Source organism: Oncorhynchus keta, chromosome 2 (assembly GCF_023373465.1).
Source record: "Oncorhynchus keta strain PuntledgeMale-10-30-2019 chromosome 2, Oket_V2, whole genome shotgun sequence".
NCBI lineage: Eukaryota > Metazoa > Chordata > Actinopteri > Salmoniformes > Salmonidae > Oncorhynchus > Oncorhynchus keta.
The window spans coordinates 30225924-30246030 of NC_068422.1; the positions used below are offsets into that span (position 1 = coordinate 30225924).

Here is a 20107-nt window from a genome sequence, read left to right on the forward strand (position 1 = left end):
ACGTGAACTGAACTCTTGTTTTAATGTGGTGAAACCACTCCTTTTTTAAATGTTTTATTCAAAGAGACATTGAACATCTAATAGTCAAATCCTAGTGTAAAAGCATGTGGGCTGGTTCTACTCTTTTTGGCCATTTCCTGGTGTTTTGTGGTGGAAAACTGAAAGGGCCGAGCGGTACACGTCAACCCTGACACCCATAGATAGACAGGCTAGAAATGTTTAGTGAAGCTTGCATTCAATTGCCCCTCCCTGTTGCACACAACAAGCTTCCATTAAGATGAAATTGTCAACCCTGTTACAGACAGCCCTGTTACAGTCAGCCCTGTTAAGTTATTTAGCACTTAATAAGCACCTAATAGTATTTTTTTTTATTTAACATTAGATGATAAGTGTTTTTTTATTAAGTTGAACATGTGCTCTCGGCAGAATGTTAAAATTTGGTGAAATAACACATTTTTTCAACAAGTTACACTACTCAAAAGGCACCTAATTAGTGGAACGACCCAGTACACAGCTGGAGTTCAGGTAAGTAGTAGACAAGCCAGATTTCGGACATGGCCTGTGTGTGTGTGTGTGCACCACGTGTGAGCGTATCTGTGAGTTGAGCTGTCTGCTTGAAGAGACATCGGAAGGTGTTTGAATGTGTTCATGGTTCTGTGATGTGTGTTTGCTTGTGTGCATCTGAGATTATTATGAGTGTGTATGCATGTGTGTGTCAGGCAATCCCAGTCTGGCTTTGGGTTTAAATAGGGTCCCCTGCTGTGGTTCGAGATAAAAGGAGGGTTTTCGTGTCTGAAAGCATGGAAAGACTTAGACTGACGAGAATGGAAGCTCCTGATGGCTTCATTGATGGAGAAACTTTGGAATTAGATTTTCTCTCTCCATGTTTTACAACTCGGAACTTGCATGTTTGTTTCCACTATTATAAATGCAACAATGTAAAATCTTAAAGCACTGCAATATGAGTGTGATTCATTATATAAGATTATGAGAAATGTAGACCTGCACAGTGGTTCCAAGGGTCTATGTCTTGGAGTGGTTCCAAGGGGACTGTGTCTTGGAGTGGTTCCAAGGGACTGTGTCTTGGAGTGGTTCCAAGGGACTGTGTCTTGGAGTGGTTCCAAGGGTCTATGTCTTGGAGTGGTTCCAAGGGACTGTGTCTTGGAGTGGTTCCAAGGGACTGTGTCTTGGAGTGGTTCCAAGGGTCTATGTCTTGGAGTGGTTCCAAGGGACTATGTCTTGAAGTGGTTCCAAGGGACTGTGTCTTGGAGTGGTTCCAAGGGACTATGTCTTGGAGTGGTTCCAAGGGACTGTGTCTTGGAGTGGTTCCAAGGGACTATGTCTTGGAGTGGTTCCAAGGGACTGTGTATTGGAGTGGTTCCAAGGGACTATGTCTTGGAGTGGTTCCAAGGGACTATGTCTTGAAGTGGTTCCAAGGGACTGTGTCTTGGAGTGGTTCCAAGGGACTGTGTCTTGGAGTGGTTCCAAGGGACTATGTCTTGGAGTGGTTCCAAGGGACTGTGTCTTGGAGTGGTTCCAAGGGACTGTGTCTTGGAGTGGTTCCAAGGGACTATGTCTTGGAGTGGTTCCAAGGGACTGTGTCTTGGAGTGGTTCCAAGGGACTATGTCTTGGAGTGGTTCCAAGGGACTATGTCTTGGAGTGGTTCCAAGGGACTATGTCTTGGAGTGGTTCCAAGGGACTGTTACTTGGAGTGGTTCCAAGGGACTGTGTCTTGGAGCATGACTGCAGCCTAGCAGCACTGCACAGGACAGACAGAGACATATCAGCTGACCAGGGCTTGACCTACTGGGGCCACAGTTTGACTCACTGACCTGAGCTCTGCTTCAGAGAGACTGGCTGATTGTTCAGTAAGATTGTGTAGTACTGGCTGATTGTCCAGTAAGATTGTGTAGTACTGGCTGCTCGTCCAGTAAGATTGTGTAGTACTGGCTGCTCGTCCAATAAGATTGCGTAGTACTGGCTGCTCGTCCAGTAAGATTGCGTAGTACTGGCTGCTCGTCCAGTAAGATTGCGTAGTACTGGCTGCTCGTCCAGTACGATTGTGTAGTACTGGCTGCTCGTCCAGTAAGATTGCGTAGTACTGGCTGCTCGTCCAGTAAGATTGTGTAGTACTGGCTGCTCGTCCAGTAAGATTGCGTAGTACTGGCTGCTCGTCCAGTAAGATTGAGTAGTACTGGCTGCTCGTCCAGTAAGATTGCGTAGTACTGGCTGCTCGTCCAGTAAGATTGCGTAGTACTGGCTGCTCGTCCAGTAAGATTGCGTAGTACTGGCTGCTCGTCCAGTAAGATTGCGTAGTACTGGCTGCTCGTCCAGTAAGATTGCGTAGTACTGGCTGCTCGTCCAGTAAGATTGTGTAGTACTGGCTGCTCGTCCAGTAAGATTGCGTAGTACTGGCTGCTCGTCCAGTAAGATTGCGTAGTACTGGCTGCTCGTCCAGTAAGATTGCGTAGTACTGGCTGCTCGTCCAGTAAGATTGGGTAGTACTGGCTGCTCGTCCAGTAAGATTGCGTAGTACTGGCTGCTCGTCCAGTAAGATTGGGTAGTACTGGCTGCTCGTCCAGTAAGATTGCGTAGTACTGGCTGCTCGTCCAGTAAGATTGCGTAGTACTGGCTGCTCGTCCAGTAAGATTGCGTAGTACTGGCTGCTCGTCCAGTAAGATTGCGTAGTACTGGCTGCTCGTCCAGTAAGATTGCGTAGTACTGGCTGCTCGTCCAGTAAGATTGGGTAGTACTGGCTGCTCGTCCAGTAAGATTGCGTAGTACTGGCTGCTCGTCCAGTAAGATTGCGTAGTACTGGCTGCTCGTCCAGTAAGATTGCGTAGTACTGGCTGCTCGTCCAGTAAGATTGCGTAGTACTGGCTGCTCGTCCAGTAAGATTGCATAGTACTGGCTGCTCGTCCAGTAAGATTGCGTAGTACTGGCTGCTCGTCCAGTAAGATTGCGTAGTACTGGCTGCCCGTCCAGTAAGATTGCGTAGTACTGGCTGCTCGTCCAGTAAGATTGCGTAGTACTGGCTGCCCGTCCAGTAAGATTGCGTAGTACTGGCTGCTCGTCCAGTAAGATTGCGTAGTACTGGCTGCTCGTCCAGTAAGATTGCGTAGTACTGGCTGCTCGTCCAGTAAGATTGTGTAGTACTGGCTGCTCGTCCAGTAAGATTGTGTAGTACTGGCTGCTCGTCCAGTAAGATTGTGTAGTACTGGCTGCTCGTCCAGTAAGATTGTGTAGTACTGGCTGCTCGTCCAGTAAGATTGCGTAGTACTGGCTGCTCGTCCAGTAAGATTGCGTAGTACTGGCTGCTCGTCCAGTAAGATTGTGTAGTACTGGCTGCTCGTCCAGTAAGATTGTGTAGTACTGGCTGCTCGTCCAGTAAGATTGTGTAGTACTGGCTGCTGGTCCAGTAAGATTGTGTAGTACTGGCTGCTCGTCCAGTAAGATTGTGTAGTACTGGCTGCTCGTCCAGTAAGATTGCGTAGTACTGGCTGCTCGTCCAGTAAGATTGCGTAGTACTGGCTGCTCGTCCAGTAAGATTGCGTAGTACTGGCTGCTCGTCCAGTAAGATTGCGTAGTACTGGCTGCCCGTCCAGTAAGATTGCGTAGTACTGGCTGCTCGTCCAGTAAGATTGCGTAGTACTGGCTGCTCGTCCAGTAAGATTGCGTAGTACTGGCTGCTCGTCCAGTAAGATTGCGTAGTACTGGCTGCTCGTCCAGTAAGATTGCGTAGTACTGGCTGCTCGTCCAGTAAGATTGCGTAGTACTGGCTGCTCGTCCAGTAAGATTGTGTAGTACTGGCTGCTCGTCCAGTAAGATTGTGTAGTACTGGCTGCTCGTCCAGTAAGATTGTGTAGTACTGGCTGCTCGTCCAGTAAGATTGTGTAGTACTGGCTGCTCGTCCAGTAAGATTGTGTAGTACTGGCTGCTCGTCCAGTAAGATTGCGTAGTACTGGCTGCTCGTCCAGTAAGATTGCGTAGTACTGGCTGCTCGTCCAGTAAGATTGCGTAGTACTGGCTGCTCGTCCAGTAAGATTGCGTAGTACTGGCTGCTCGTCCAGTAAGATTGCGTAGTACTGGCTGCTCGTCCAGTAAGATTGTGTAGTACTGGCTGCTCGTCCAGTAAGATTGTGTAGTACTGGCTGCTCGTCCAGTAAGATTGTGTAGTACTGGCTGCTGGTCCAGTAAGATTGTGTAGTACTGGCTGCTCGTCCAGTAAGATTGCGTAGTACTGGCTGCTCGTCCAGTAAGATTGCGTAGTACTGGCTGCTCGTCCAGTAAGATTGCGTAGTACTGGCTGCTCGTCCAGTAAGATTGCGTAGTACTGGCTGCTCGTCCAGTAAGATTGCGTAGTACTGGCTGCTCGTCCAGTAAGATTGTGTAGTACTGGCTGCTCGTCCAGTAAGATTGTGTAGTACTGGCTGCTCGTCCAGTAAGATTGTGTAATATTGGCTGCTCGTCCAGTAAGATTGTGTAGTACTGGCTGCTGGTCCAGTAAGATTGTGTAGTACTGGCTGCTCGTCCAGTAAGATTGTGTAGTACTGGCTGCTCGTCCAGTAAGATTGCGTAGTACTGGCTGCTCGTCCAGTACGATTGCGTAGTACTGGCTGCTCGTCCAGTAAGATTGCGCAGTACTGGCTGCTCGTCCAGTAAGATTGCGCAGTACTGGCTGCTCGTCCAGTAAGATTGCGTAGTACTGGCTGCTCGTCCAGTAAGATTGCGTAGTACTGGCTGCTCGTCCAGTAAGATTGCGTAGTACTGGCTGCTCGTCCAGTAAGATTGCGCAGTACTGGCTGCTCGTCCAGTAAGATTGCGTAGTACTGGCTGCTCGTCCAGTAAGATTGCGCAGTACTGGCTGCTCGTCCAGTAAGATTGCGTAGTACTGGCTGCTCGTCCAGTAAGATTGCGTAGTACTGGCTGCTCGTCCAGTAAGATTGTGTAGTACTGGCTGCTCGTCCAGTAAGATTGTGTAGTACTGGCTGCTCGTCCAGTAAGATTGTGTAGTACTGGGAGGACAGTGGGGGATTCATTAAGACACACAGGGTGCAGTCCCCAGTGAACACTGTTGATCTGTTGAGCTGCACTGTTGTTTGTTTCCTGTACATCTAATGTGCTCCATGTCTAACCACTGCAACCACCAGCATCCTCACAGCTAGTTTGTGTGGCCACCCTGTTTCCTCTTCTGTAAGAAGCCTAGGCCGCTGACTTAAAGGGTTACTTCGGGATTTTGGCAATGGGGCCCTTTATCTACTTCCCCAGAGTCAAATGAACTCGTGGATACCATTTTTATGTCTATGTGCAGTCTGAGGGAAGTCGCTAAATTGCACTAGCACAATTGCTTACTAGTGTTAGCGCAATGACTGGAAGTTATTGTGCTAATGTTAGTTAGCATTGACTCGCAAAACTACCTCTAATTTCCTTAACATAAAAATGGTATCCACAAGTTCATCTGTCATTGCCAAAATCCCAGAGTATCCCTTTAGCCTCAGGATATTGTTCAATCTTATCCATCTAATGTGTTCTAACCACTGAAACCTCCCGGATCCTCACAGCTAGTGCACGAATGTGTGAGTCTAAAGTTACTGTGCTGTGAAAATGCTATAGCGCAGATGGCAAGGTCCTGACCCCAGGGTTAGTGATTGGATAAGGACATACTTCTAATCATAGCGTATCATGGGTAATTCCTGGCAAAGCATCATATGTCAGTCTCTTAACAGTCTGAATGCAGGTCAGATACTGTACACAGGTCATGACCCCTATGCCTTCACTCTAGGCTACATTGCAATCTGGAAACTAGCGTGATGTAATCCTATCTGTGTGCCCTCTAAAGAATGAAAACTGTATTGTGTTGAAGTCAACCAGAATAAATGTGCATGTATTTTTATTTTTCTACTTATGGCATCATCCATCATGGCTCTCCACCTCTCAACATATATCTTTGTGTGGTCAATGAAGCATTTCAGACAAATATATTGACTTGGTAGGACTAACAGAACTCTTCATCTCTATCACTACAGAACTATGACTTTAAACTTCTTTGCCTTTTTAAAGAGCATAGTGCATGGCTATCCATCTCTCTGGATCTCTTTTTTTCAGTCAAGTATTCATATCAAATGCATATAAAGCAAATATATATCTATGTAGTCTGACCCTATAGGGTGGAAGGGTAGGCTCTTTGCGAGTGATTGGCTTAAATGAGCCTGCGTTTATTTTTTTCTTAGGCGGGCCTAACATCTGTTTTGTGTGTGTGTTTACTTTGAGACTCGATTGTTTGTGGATTTGGTGGCAGTGCCACACACATAGGGATACAAGACACATAAATTGCAGACTGCACGTTTAACTTGACTGTTGCTGCTGCATTTTGTGTTTTGTTCGTGATTAACCCCTCCCTCCCCAGTAAAATGTGTAATTTGAACCCTACAGAAACCAACACCTGCAGGAGATGTCAGAGTGACTCAGGTAGCTAACCTCGCTCCATCCCTCCCTCCATCCATCCCTCTCTGGCTCCAGCATCCGACCGCTTATCGTTACTCCACCTCCACCCCTCCATCTGTATGCTCCGTATGCTCACAGAGACCAAATCAAACTCGCACTATGAGAAAACCTCAACAGTTGTGTTTCAGTAAACAAATGAAAAACAGACAGTTTACAAAATGAATGTGATTATTTACCCTGTGCTGGTTTTTCCTGCAGTGTGGTTTTGATTGAATCTGCCCCAGAGTCATGGAGAGGGATTATAAACCCATTGGATGTGCTTCTGGTTGGGCAGAGGCTCTCAGAGAGAGTGGAGGGTCATTAGCTGGGAAGGATATCATTGGCTGGGAAGGATATCATTGGCTGCTAAATGGGTTCCATTACGGTTTTACAGAAGCATGACTTTGTCTGCATCTCGAATGGCACCCGATTCCCTTTTAAGGGCACTATTTTTGACAAAAGTAGTGCACTATATAGGGAATAGGGTTCCATTTTGGATGCAGACCTCTTGATTTCAAGAGGATTAGATGTCCTCTCTCCATATTTCTTATTTTGCACACATTATACTGCCCACATTACACAGCATACTGGCTGGGGCTTTATATAGATTATAATTTCATAGAAATAGCTTTTTTTGTCTTGTATCACACGTTGTATGTGTATAGGCTTCTGACAATGCGTGTATTCGGCGTCCAATGTACGGTTTTCATGTTCTGAGAAAGTGTACTGTCTCATATCTGTGTGTACTATGTAGTACTACCTCTATCTGTAGTGTACTGTACGTGAGCTGATCTGCATGTGTGTCTATATCAGAGTGTTGTGAGTAATGTGGGCTGCACAGTCAAGCCTGTAATATAGGCTAGTCTGTGACATCACTGCTTTCTGCATTCATCCATACTGTACGTTCAGTGGAAATGTGTGGTCTGGTCTTTTAAACTTGCTGTTTATCATGTACAAGTGCTGAGACATTGCAGTGTCAACAACAGAGAGAAAGATATAATGGTGTCGTCATGTGGACTGTACCTTTAACTGTAGAAGAGGAGAATATCCACTAGCTAAATTACCTGAGTCATCCAGCCTGTGTGAACAGCAGGAAGTGTAACCCGGGGCAACAGGCTGCTGTTTCCATTAACTAATGATAGAGGGCAAGTCCTCCATTACAAGGAAACTCCGAATGCTAATTACTGTAGAACAGAGGGAGAAAGAAAGAGCCAGAGTGAGAGAGAGTGAGGATACTAGCAGAGTACTTAACCCTTCCGTGACTACTTTTGACCAGAACACTATGGGTGTAAATAGCAGTTTGCCAGGTCTTGCGACAGGCTGGGCGTGCGGAGGGAGGACGGAGGTGGTGATTAAGTGGGGAGATAAGCTCTCTGTAATGGCAGGGTGGAATAATTCCACTTTAAGTAGGAGGGCTGAGTCTCTCCTCCCTCTGGCTCTGGCAGAAACCTGCTGGGAGCCTGAGACTGACTTCTCAGAGATTGACTCAGAGTTGCTCAGTCTGCTCTGCTGTGGTCAACTCTCCTCTTCTCGTTTCTTCTCTTCTCTCTCCTCTCCTTTATGCATGGCTCAATTAAGGCTTTGCTGTTTGATCTCAAACACCCTTTGAGCTTATTTTCTGTGTTAAGATGTTAGACATTAAGTCCATAACTCTTCTTATGTACAGTGCATCGCACACCATTCATAATGATGTTTGCCTGCAGCCTGGTGGAGCAGACAGTTGAAGATGACTGAGAACGCTGAGCAATCTGATTAGTCATTGGGGACGTAGGGGAGGAAGAGGGGGTGAAAGAAAGAGGAGGGGAGAGGACGGGTATATGCTCTCTAACCCATATCCATCTCTCTCTCTCTCTCTCTCTCTCTCTCTCTCTCTCTCTCTCTCTCTCTCTCTCTCTCTCTGTCTCCATCTCGATCTCTCCCTCTCTCTCTTTTCCCACCCCCCTCTCTCTCGCTCTGCATGTTACCATTCCTCTTCAGAAAGCCAGAGGACTCTCTTCTAGAGCGATCAGAGCTGATGTACTGCAGATAAACACTGTGTGATTCATTCCATCAGTCACTGAGATCTACACTGGCAAACAGACAGCAACAGACAGGCTGGGATTACTGTGTTAGGGTGCCTCAATGTGGCAGGAGGCAGAACTGCAGTCCATCTTGAAGAGTGAGAGGCAGCACTCAAATGTAGTGGGCAGAACATAGTCAGAGAGTTGAGTAATCAATTGAGATATTTCAGATGAATAGTTCTGATCAAGCATTTTTGATGGGCAATTGTTTGTTTATTTTTCTGATGGCAGAAGTGGCTGTGGAGACTTTCAGAGTCCAAATCATTTTGCTGAAGTAGTCAGGAAAACAATATCATAAGATTCTAATGTTTGGTAATAGAAACTGACTTACTTCAAACTGACATATTGGAGACATACTAAAGACTGTTTTAGCAGACCGACAGACTGTAGTTAAAGTGTAAAGTTGTATATGTAGACTGACGTGTGTGTGTGTGTGTGTGTGTGTGTGTGTGTGTGTGTGTGTGTGTGTGTGTGTGTGTGTGTGTGTGTGTGTGTGTGTGTGTGTGTGTTCACTACATTATTAGACTGACACATGAGTGTGTGTGTGTGTTTCCTACGTAATTAGACTCACACGTGAGTGTGTGTGTTTCCTACATTATTAGACTGACACACGTGTGTGTGTGTGTGTGTGTTTCTTACATTATAGAGACTGACACACGTGTGTGTGTGTGTGTGTTTCCTACGTTATTGGACTGACACATGAGTGTGTGTGTTTCCTACGTTATTAGGCTGACACATGAGTGTGTGTGTTTCCTACGTTATTAGACTGACACATGAGTGTGTGTGTCTCCTACGTTATTAGACTGACACATGAGTGTGTGTGTCTCCTACGTTATTAGGCTGACACGTGTGTGTGTGTGTGTGTGTGTGTGTGTGTGTGTGTGTGTGTGTGTGTGTGTGTGTGTGTGTGTGTGTGTGTTTCCTACGTTATTAGACTGACACATGAGTGTGTGTGTGTGTGTGTGTGTGTGTGTGTGTGTGTGTGTGTGTGTGTGTGTGTGTGTGTGTGTGTGTGTGTGTGTGTGTGTTTCCTATGTTATTAGACTGACACATGAGTGTGTGTGTGTGTTTCTCTTTCCCGTAGCCCTGCTGTCATCGTGGTGCGAGGAGCTGGGTCGCCTCCTGCTGTTGCGTCACCAGAAGAGCAGACAGAACGAGTCCCCTCAGGGCAAAGTCCCCATGCAGCCCAGCATAAACACCATGAAACCCCCTGGAGGACTCTCACATGGGTCAGTGTGTGTTTCTGTGTCCCCGTCCGTCCGTCTGTCAGTGTGTACTTTGCTGCATATGTTTTCTGTTTCACACAAAAGCAGACATTGTCACTTTCATTTTCACTTACACAACATGTGTGAACATGTCATTTAAACACACACTCCCTCATTGGTTCCCTGGTTTAAAATTGTTCATGTTAACTTTAACAATGTTTACCTAAATCTCAGTTTCCTCCCACCTCTCCCCCTCAAAGTAAGCTATATAAATCATGCCCTATGTTCAATTGAACCTAGAATATCCTCCTCCCAGTCCCTTCTCAAATAAATACATGTACTGATACATGTACTGAAATGATCACTGATCGCCGGAATTTTGCTGATATTACTCATTACGATAAACAGCCTATATTAGAGAAATGTGAAGATTGAGTTGAAATAAGTTTGTTAATATAGGTGATTGTTACTTGGACAATCGATGGCTACAACCATCAAACTAGAAGTAGTAGTTTAAAGGTCCAATGCAGCTGTTTTTATTTCAATTTCATTTTCTGGATAACAATCAAGTATCTTACTGTAATTGTTTTCAATAAAAAATGGTCAAAGAGAAACAAAAATAACTTCTTAAGCAAAGAGCAATTTCCCAAGCAAGAATACTTAAAAATACTTAAGTATCAAAAATAAATGGAATTGATCGAATGTACTTAAGTATCAAAAGTAAAAATATAAACTATTTAAAAGTCCTTATATTAAGCAAACCAGACGGCACAATTGTATTTATTTATTGGCGGATAGTCAGGGCCACACTCCATTTATTGTTATCACATCAATGTTATAAACTATCATTATATTTATTGTTATCACATCAATGTTATAAACTATCATTATATGTATTGTTATCACATCAATGTTATAAACTATCATTGTATTTATTGTTATCACATCAATGTTATAAACTATCATTATATTTATTGTTATCACATCAATGTTATAAACTATCATTGTATTTATTGTTATCACATCAATGTTATAAACTATCATTATATTTATTGTTATCACATCAATGTTATAAACTATCATTGTATTTATTGTTATCACATCAATGTTATAAACTATCATTGTATTTATTGTTATCACATCAATGTTATAAACTATCATTATATTTATTGTTATCACATCAATGTTATAAACTATCATTGTATTTATTGTTATCACATCAATGTTATAAACTATCATTGTATTTATTGTTATCACATCAATGTTATAAACTATCATTATATGTATTGTTATCACATCAATGTTATAAACTATCATTATATTTATTGTTATCACATCAATGTTATGAACGTATCATTATATTTATTGTTATCACATCAATGTTATAAACGTATCATTATATTTATTGTTATCACATCAATGTTATAAACTATCATTATATTTATTGTTATCACATCAATGTTATAAACGTATCATTATATTTATTGTTATCACATCAATGTTATAAACTATCATTATATTTATTGTTATCACATCAATGTTATAAACTATCATTATATTTATTGTTATCACATCAATGTTATAAACGTATCATTATATTTATTGTTATCACATCAATGTTATAAACTATCATTATATTTATTGTTATCACATCAATGTTATAAACTATCATTATATTTATTGTTATCACATCAATGTTATAAACGTATCATTATATTTATTGTTATCACATTAATGTTATAAACGTATCATTATATTTATTGTTATCACATCAATGTTATAAACGTATCATTATATTTATTGTTATCACATCAATGTTATAAACTATCATTATATTTATTGTTATCACATCAATGTTATAAACTATCATTATATGTATTGTTATCACATCAATGTTATAAACTATCATTATATTTATTGTTATCACATCAATGTTATAAACTATCATTATATTTATTGTTATCACATCAATGTTATAAACTATCATTATATTTATTGTTATCACATCAATGTTATAAACGTATCATTATATTTATTGTTATCACATTAATGTTATAAACGTATCATTATATTTATTGTTATCACATCAATGTTATAAACTATCATTATATTTATTGTTATCACATCAATGTTATAAACTATCATTATATGTATTGTTATCACATCAATGTTATAAACTATCATTATATTTATTGTTATCACATTAATGTTATAAACGTATCATTATATTTATTGTTATCACATCAATGTTATAAACTATCATTATATTTATTGTTATCACATCAATGTTATAAACGTATCATTATATTTATTGTTATCACATCAATGTTATAAACGTAGAATTATATGTATTGTTATCACATTAATGTTATAAACGTATCATTATATTTATTGTTATCACATCAATGTTATAAACGTATCATTATATTTATTGTTATCACATCAATGTTATAAACTATCATTATATTTATTGTTATCACATCAATGTTATAAACTATCATTATATTTATTGTTATCACATCAATGTTATAAACTATCATTATATGTATTGTTATCACATCAATGTTATAAACGTATCATTATATTTATTGTTATCACATCAATGTTATAAACGTATCATTATATTTATTGTTATCACATCAATGTTATAAACGTATCATTATATTTATTGTTATCACATCAATGTTATAAACGTATCATTATATTTATTGTTATCACATCAATGTTATAAACTATCATTATATTTATTGTTATCACATCAATGTTATAAACTATCATTATATTTATTGTTATCACATCAATGTTATAAACTATCATTATATGTATTGTTATCACATCAATGTTATAAACGTATCATTATATTTATTGTTATCACATCAATGTTATAAACGTATCATTATATTTATTGTTATCACATCAATGTTATAAACGTATCATTATATTTATTGTTATCACATCAATGTTATAAACTATCATTGTATTTATTGTTATCACATCAATGTTATAAACGTATCATTATATTTATTGTTATCACATCAATGTTATAAACGTAGAATTATATGTATTGTTATCACATTAATGTTATAAACGTATCATTATATTTATTGTTATCACATCAATGTTATAAACGTATCATTATATTTATTGTTATCACATTTACATTTACATTTTTACATTTAAGTCATTTAGCAGACGCTCTTATCCACATCAATGTTATAAACTATCATTATATTTATTGTTATCACATCAATGTTATAAACGTATCATTATATTTATTGTTATCACATCAATGTTATAAACGTATCATTATATTTATTGTTATCACATCAATGTTATAAACTATCATTATATTTATTGTTATCACATCAATGTTATTAACTATCATTATATGTATTGTTATCACATCAATGTTATAAACTATCATTATATTTATTGTTATCACATCAATGTTATAAACGTATCATTATATTTATTGTTATCACATCAATGTTATTAACTATCATTATATTTATTGTTATCACATCAATGTTATAAACGTATCATTATATTTATTGTTATCACATCAATGTTATAAACTATCATTATATTTATTGTTATCACATCAATGTTATAAACTATCATTATATGTATTGTTATCACATCAATGTTATAAACGTATCATTATATTTATTGTTATCACATCAATGTTATAAACTATCATTATATTTATTGTTATCACATCAATGTTATAAACTATCATTATATGTATTGTTATCACATCAATGTTATAAACTATCATTATATTTATTGTTATCACATCAATGTTATAAACGTATCATTATATTTATTGTTATCACATCAATGTTATAAACTATCATTATATTTATTGTTATCACATCAATGTTATAAACGTATCATTATATTTATTGTTATCACATCAATGTTATAAACTATCATTGTATTTATTGTTATCACATCAATGTTATAAACTATCATTATATTTATTGTTATCACATCAATGTTATAAACTATCATTATATTTATTGTTATCACATCAATGTTATAAACATATCATTATATTTATTGTTATCACATCAATGTTATAAACTATCATTATATTTATTGTTATCACATCAATGTTATAAACTATCATTATATTTATTGTTATCACATCAATGTTATAAACGTATCATTATATTTATTGTTATCACATCAATGTTATAAACGTATCATTATATTTATTGTTATCACATTAATGTTATAAACGTATCATTATATTTATTGTTATCACATCAATGTTATAAACATATCATTATATTTATTGTTATCACATCAATGTTATAAACTATCATTATATTTATTGTTATCACATCAATGTTATAAACTATCATTTATATTTATTGTTATCACATCAATGTTATAAACTATCATTATATTTATTGTTATCACATCAATGTTATAAACTATCATTGTATTTATTGTTATCACATTAATGTTATAAACTATCATTATATTTATTGTTATCACATCAATGTTATAAACTATCATTATATTTATTGTTATCACATCAATGTTATAAACGTATCATTATATGTATTGTTATCACATCAATGTTATAAACTATCATTATATTTATTGTTATCACATCAATGTTATAAACATTGTATCATTATATTTATTGTTATCACATCAATGTTATAAACTATCATTATATTTATTGTTATCACATCAATGTTATAAACTATCATTATATTTATTGTTATCACATCAATGTTATAAACTATCATTATATTTATTGTTATCACATCAATGTTATAAACTATCATTATTTATTGTTATCACATCAATGTTATAAACTATCATTATATTTATTGTTATCACATCAATGTTATAAACTATCATTATATTTATTGTTATCACATCAATGTTATAAACTATCATTATATTTATTGTTATCACATCAATGTTATAAACTATCATTATATTTATTGTTATCACATCAATGTTATAAACTATCATTATATTTATTGTTATCACATCAATGTTATAAACTATCATTATATTTATTGTTATCACATCAATGTTATAAACTATCATTATATTTATTGTTATCACATCAATGTTATAAACTATCATTATATTTATTGTTATCACATCAATGTTATAAACTATCATTATATTTATTGTTATCACATCAATGTTATAAACTATCATTATATTTATTGTTATCACATCAATGTTATAAACGTATCATTATATTTATTGTTATCACATCAATGTTATAAACTATCATTATATTTATTGTTATCACATCAATGTTATAAACTATCATTATATTTATTGTTATCACATCAATGTTATAAACTATCATTATATTTATTGTTATCACATCAATGTTATAAACTATCATTATATTTATTGTTATCACATCAATGTTATAAACTATCATTATATTTATTGTTATCACATCAATGTTATAAACTATCATTATATGTATTGTTATCACATCAATGTTATAAACGTATCATTATATTTATTGTTATCACATCAATGTTATAAACTATCATTATATTTATTGTTATCACATCAATGTTATAAACTATCATTATATTTATTGTTATCACATCAATGTTATAAACTATCATTATATGTATTGTTATCACATCAATGTTATAAACTATCATTATATTTATTGTTATCACATCAATGTTATAAACTATCATTATATTTATTGTTATCACATCAATGTTATAAACTATCATTATATTTATTGTTATCACATCAATGTTATAAACGTATCATTATATTTATTGTTATCACATCAATGTTATAAACGTATCATTATATTTATTGTTATCACATTAATGTTATAAACGTATCATTATATTTATTGTTATCACATCAATGTTATAAACATATCATTATATTTATTGTTATCACATCAATGTTATAAACTATCATTATATTTATTGTTATCACATCAATGTTATACACTTATATTTATATTTATTGTTATCACATCAATGTTATAAACTATCATTATATTTATTGTTATCACATCAATGTTATAAACTATCATTGTATTTATTGTTATCACATTAATGTTATAAACTATCATTATATTTATTGTTATCACATCAATGTTATAAACTATCATTATATTTATTGTTATCACATCAATGTTATAAACGTATCATTATATGTATTGTTATCACATCAATGTTATAAACTATCATTATATTTATTGTTATCACATCAATGTTATAAACGTATCATTATATTTATTGTTATCACATCAATGTTATAAACGTATCATTATATTTATTGTTATCACATCAATGTTATAAACTATCATTATATTTATTGTTATCACATCAATGTTATAAACTATCATTATATTTATTGTTATCACATCAATGTTATAAACTATCATTGCATTTATTGTTATCACATCAATGTTATAAACTATCATTATATTTATTGTTATCACATCAATGTTATAAACTATCATTATATTTATTGTTATCACATCAATGTTATAAACTATCATTGTATTTATTGTTATCACATCAATGTTATAAACGTATCATTATATTTATTGTTATCACATCAATGTTATAAACTATCATTATATTTATTGTTATCACATCAATGTTATAAACGTATCATTATATTTATTGTTATCACATCAATGTTATAAACTATCATTATATTTATTGTTATCACATCAATGTTATAAACTATCATTATATTTATTGTTATCACATCAATGTTATAAACTATCATTATATTTATTGTTATCACATCAATGTTATAAACTATCATTATATTTATTGTTATCACATCAATGTTATAAACTATCATTATATTTATTGTTATCACATCAATGTTATAAACTATCATTATATTTATTGTTATCACATCAATGTTATAAACTATCATTATATTTATTGTTATCACATCAATGTTATAAACTATCATTATATTTATTGTTATCACATCAATGTTATAAACTATCATTATATTTATTGTTATCACATCAATGTTATAAACTATCATTATATTTATTGTTATCACATCAATGTTATAAACGTATCATTATATTTATTGTTATCACATCAATGTTATAAACGTATCATTATATTTATTGTTATCACATCAATGTTATGAACGTATCATTATATTTATTGTTATCACATCAATGTTATAAACGTATCATTATATTTATTGTTATCACATCAATGTTATAAACTATCATTATATTTATTGTTATCACATCAATGTTATAAACTATCATTATATTTATTGTTATCACATCAATTCAGGCAATTTATCGCGGTATAGATTTTTGTCCATATTGCCTATCTCTCGGGTAATGTGTGTGTTCGTATTTGTTCTGTAGTGATGGGTCATTTGCCTACGACTCAGTTCCATGGCAACAGAACACCAACCAGCCCCCGGGGTCATTGTCTGTTGTTACCACCGTGTGGGGTGTGACCAACACGTCACAGAGTCAGGTGAGACACACAACACACACACACTTCAGTACACACTATTTGATGTTTTCGACACACAACACATGCTCGTATACCTTTGTATTGAGTCTAGTAATTGAACTACAGACGACAGACCCTGAATTACAAGTCTCCTTAGGCACTTTGTGTAGATATGAGATGATTGGATAGGTGTAATATGGCGGTAGTTACATCTTGCCCTCTGATTGGACCTGGTGGAATTATCACTATATTGCTTTTAGCTAGACATTCCTCTCAGATTGACAAAAGCTCCCAGGGGCTAGAGGCTAGGAGTTCATTGGAATTCTGATGTTGGTTGAAATATGGTTCGCTGTGTGTGTATCACCAAAAGCTAGGCCTATATCAAAGATCTCTTGTTGAAGTCCCACACAGTGAGTTGGCATCATAAAATGACATATTAGGATCTCTGTGCTTGACCTAACACTGTTTGCTGTGTCTAATCAAAAACTATATCAATGATCATTTGTTAGACAAAAAATATCAATGAGATGATTTGACCTTTCTTCACCCAGGTGTTGGCCAACAGCTCCAGCCATATGAACCCAGGTGGTAACCCAATGGGCCAGGGTATGTCTGGGGGTCCGGCAGGCCTCAACTCCCCCCAGTTTCCCGGCCAGCAGCAGCAGTTCCCAGCCAAGGGAGGCCAGGGTCAGGGCTACATGCAGCAGGGGATGTATGGCAGGCAGGGATACCCCGGTGGAGGGGGCTACAGCGGGAGGTAAGAGGTCATACACACACATGAATGAAGTTGAGACGGACACATTCTCTATCTCACTCTTACTCTATGCTTTTAACACATACAGTATGCACAGCTCTAATTCATATTGTTTCCGTTATATAGTTACCCAGGTGGTCCTAACACTCCCCCAGGGGGGATGGGCATGCCTCAACACTCCCGCCAGCCTGGCGACTTCACCCAACCAGCAGCTGCTGCTGCTGCCGCTGCTGTTGCTGCCGCCGCTGCTACGGCAACCGCCACAGCAACCGCTACCGTGGCAGCCATGCAGCAGGAGACCCAGAACAAAGAGATTAACCAGTATGGACAGGTATGGACACGTCACGCATGTACAAACACTGTTATCATAACACGCACACAAACACACCATTGCCATAATACAGGTTGCTAAAAGTTAGAAACAAATGTAGTTACTTACCTATAATATCTTGTTTTGGGCCTCAGGAAAACCAGATACTACGACATACATTGTACACTAAATACAGACTAAAACCATGGAGTCAAACCTGCAGCTTCATACTTAACTGTAACTCTTTGTCCTTTCTTCCTCCTTTGTGTTTCGTCCAGATGTGTTCCTCCTTCCAGATGGGCCCAGGCCAGGCCTACAACAACCAGTTCATGAACCAGCCTGGCCCCAGAGGGCCCCCTGGAGGCATGAACCCAGGCAACATGGGCCAGGCCATGAACAACCCGAGCATGGGTGGGCCTACCATGGGCATGAACCAAACTCAATCCCCAGGCATGGGGCCTTTCGGGGCCCATGGCCAGAGGATGCCCCAGCAGGGCTACGGAGGACCTGGAGGCCCCAGGCAGGCCATGCCTATGCAGGGCATGAAGAGGCCCTATCCTGGGGAGGTGAGTTGGATGGTATGTGTGGGGGAGGGATATGTATGTGTTTAGGGTGGGGGGGTGTATGTTTCCTTTGAGTATTATATTCTCGTATATTCTCATAGTACCTCCCAACATGCCTTTCTTACAAATGTTAATAGAATAATTAAGTTGCTGATTGATCCTCTCTCTCCCTCTCTCCCTCTCTTCCCTACAGCCAAACTACGTGGGTCAGCAGTATGCTCCTAACGGTCAGTTCCCTCCCCAGCAGAGTCAGTACCCCACCTCTAACCCACCCAGGCCGATGCCCTCCCCAAACTACCCCGGCCAGAGGATGCCCGGGGGGCAGGGGCAAGGCCAGTACCACCCGCAAGGCATGCCCATGGGACAGTACTATAGGGTGAGAGCTCCCTCACACTAACCATTTGACCATTTACTCCTGCTCCCATTGTGCAGCTGTACATTTAACCATTGATGTCTGTTCCATTCACAGCAAGAGCCATTCAACGGTCAGAACAGAGGTGGATACTCATATAGCCAAGGCAACGGGGTATGTGCCCTCCTTTTTTATCCTTTGTCTAAGCAAATGTAGATGCCAACAGAGTTCTTTGAATTCTCTATCTCTCATGGTTTTTCTTTAACCCGTATGTATCACTCTTCTTCCTTTCCCCCTCTCTCCTTTTCCCCCCTCTCCCTCTCTCCTTTTCCCCCCTCTCCCTCTCTCTCCTTCCCCCCTCTCCCTCTCTCCTTTTCCCCCTCCCCTCTCTCCTTTCCCCCCTCCCCTCTCTCCTTTCCCCCCCTCTCTCCTCTCTCCTCTCCCTCTCCTTTTCCCCCTCTCCCTCTCTCCTTTCCCCCTCTCCCTCTCTCCTTTCCCCTCCCCCTCTCTCCTTTCCCCCTCTCCCTCTCTCCTTTCCCCCTTCTCCCTCTCTCCTTTCCCCCTCCCACTCTCTCCTTTTTTCCCCCTCTCCCTCTCTCCTTTCCCTCCCTCTCTCCTTTTCCCCCTCCCACTCTCTCCTTTTTCTCCCTCTCTCCTTTCCCCCCTCTCCCTCTCTTTGCCCCTCTCCCTCTCTCATTTCCCCCCTCTCCCTCTCTCCTTTTCCCCCTCTCCCTCTCTCCTTTTCCCCCTCTCCCTCTCTCCTTTCCCTCCCTCTCTCCTTTCCCCCCTCTCTCTCTCCTTTCCCCCCCTCTCCCTCTCTCCTTTCCCCCCCTCTCCCTCTCTCCTTCCCCCTCTCCCTCTCTCCTTTTCCCCCTCCCCTCTCTCCTTTTTCCCCTCCCCTCCC

The 20107-nt window shown here is 37.9% G+C and overlaps 1 protein-coding gene across 8 annotated transcripts in view; it reads left to right on the forward strand.

Moving 5' to 3' along the window:
• LOC118361163 (zinc finger MIZ domain-containing protein 1) overlaps positions 1-20107 on the forward strand; it is a 241955-nt gene that overhangs the window by 211723 nt on the left and 10125 nt on the right. For 7 of the 8 annotated variants that reach the window (XM_052475034.1, XM_052475016.1, XM_052475018.1 and 4 more), the window contains 7 exons: positions 9629-9773; positions 17131-17245; positions 17776-17981; positions 18105-18309; positions 18567-18854; positions 19045-19227; positions 19321-19377. In XM_052475034.1, the coding sequence (XP_052330994.1) occupies positions 9629-9773; positions 17131-17245; positions 17776-17981; positions 18105-18309; positions 18567-18854; positions 19045-19227; positions 19321-19377 (1199 nt within the window). Of the gene's footprint in view, positions 1-6396; positions 6470-9628; positions 9774-17130; positions 17246-17775; positions 17982-18104; positions 18310-18566; positions 18855-19044; positions 19228-19320; positions 19378-20107 lie in introns of those variants that run through there. The other variant, XM_052475031.1, reaches the window with a different exon arrangement.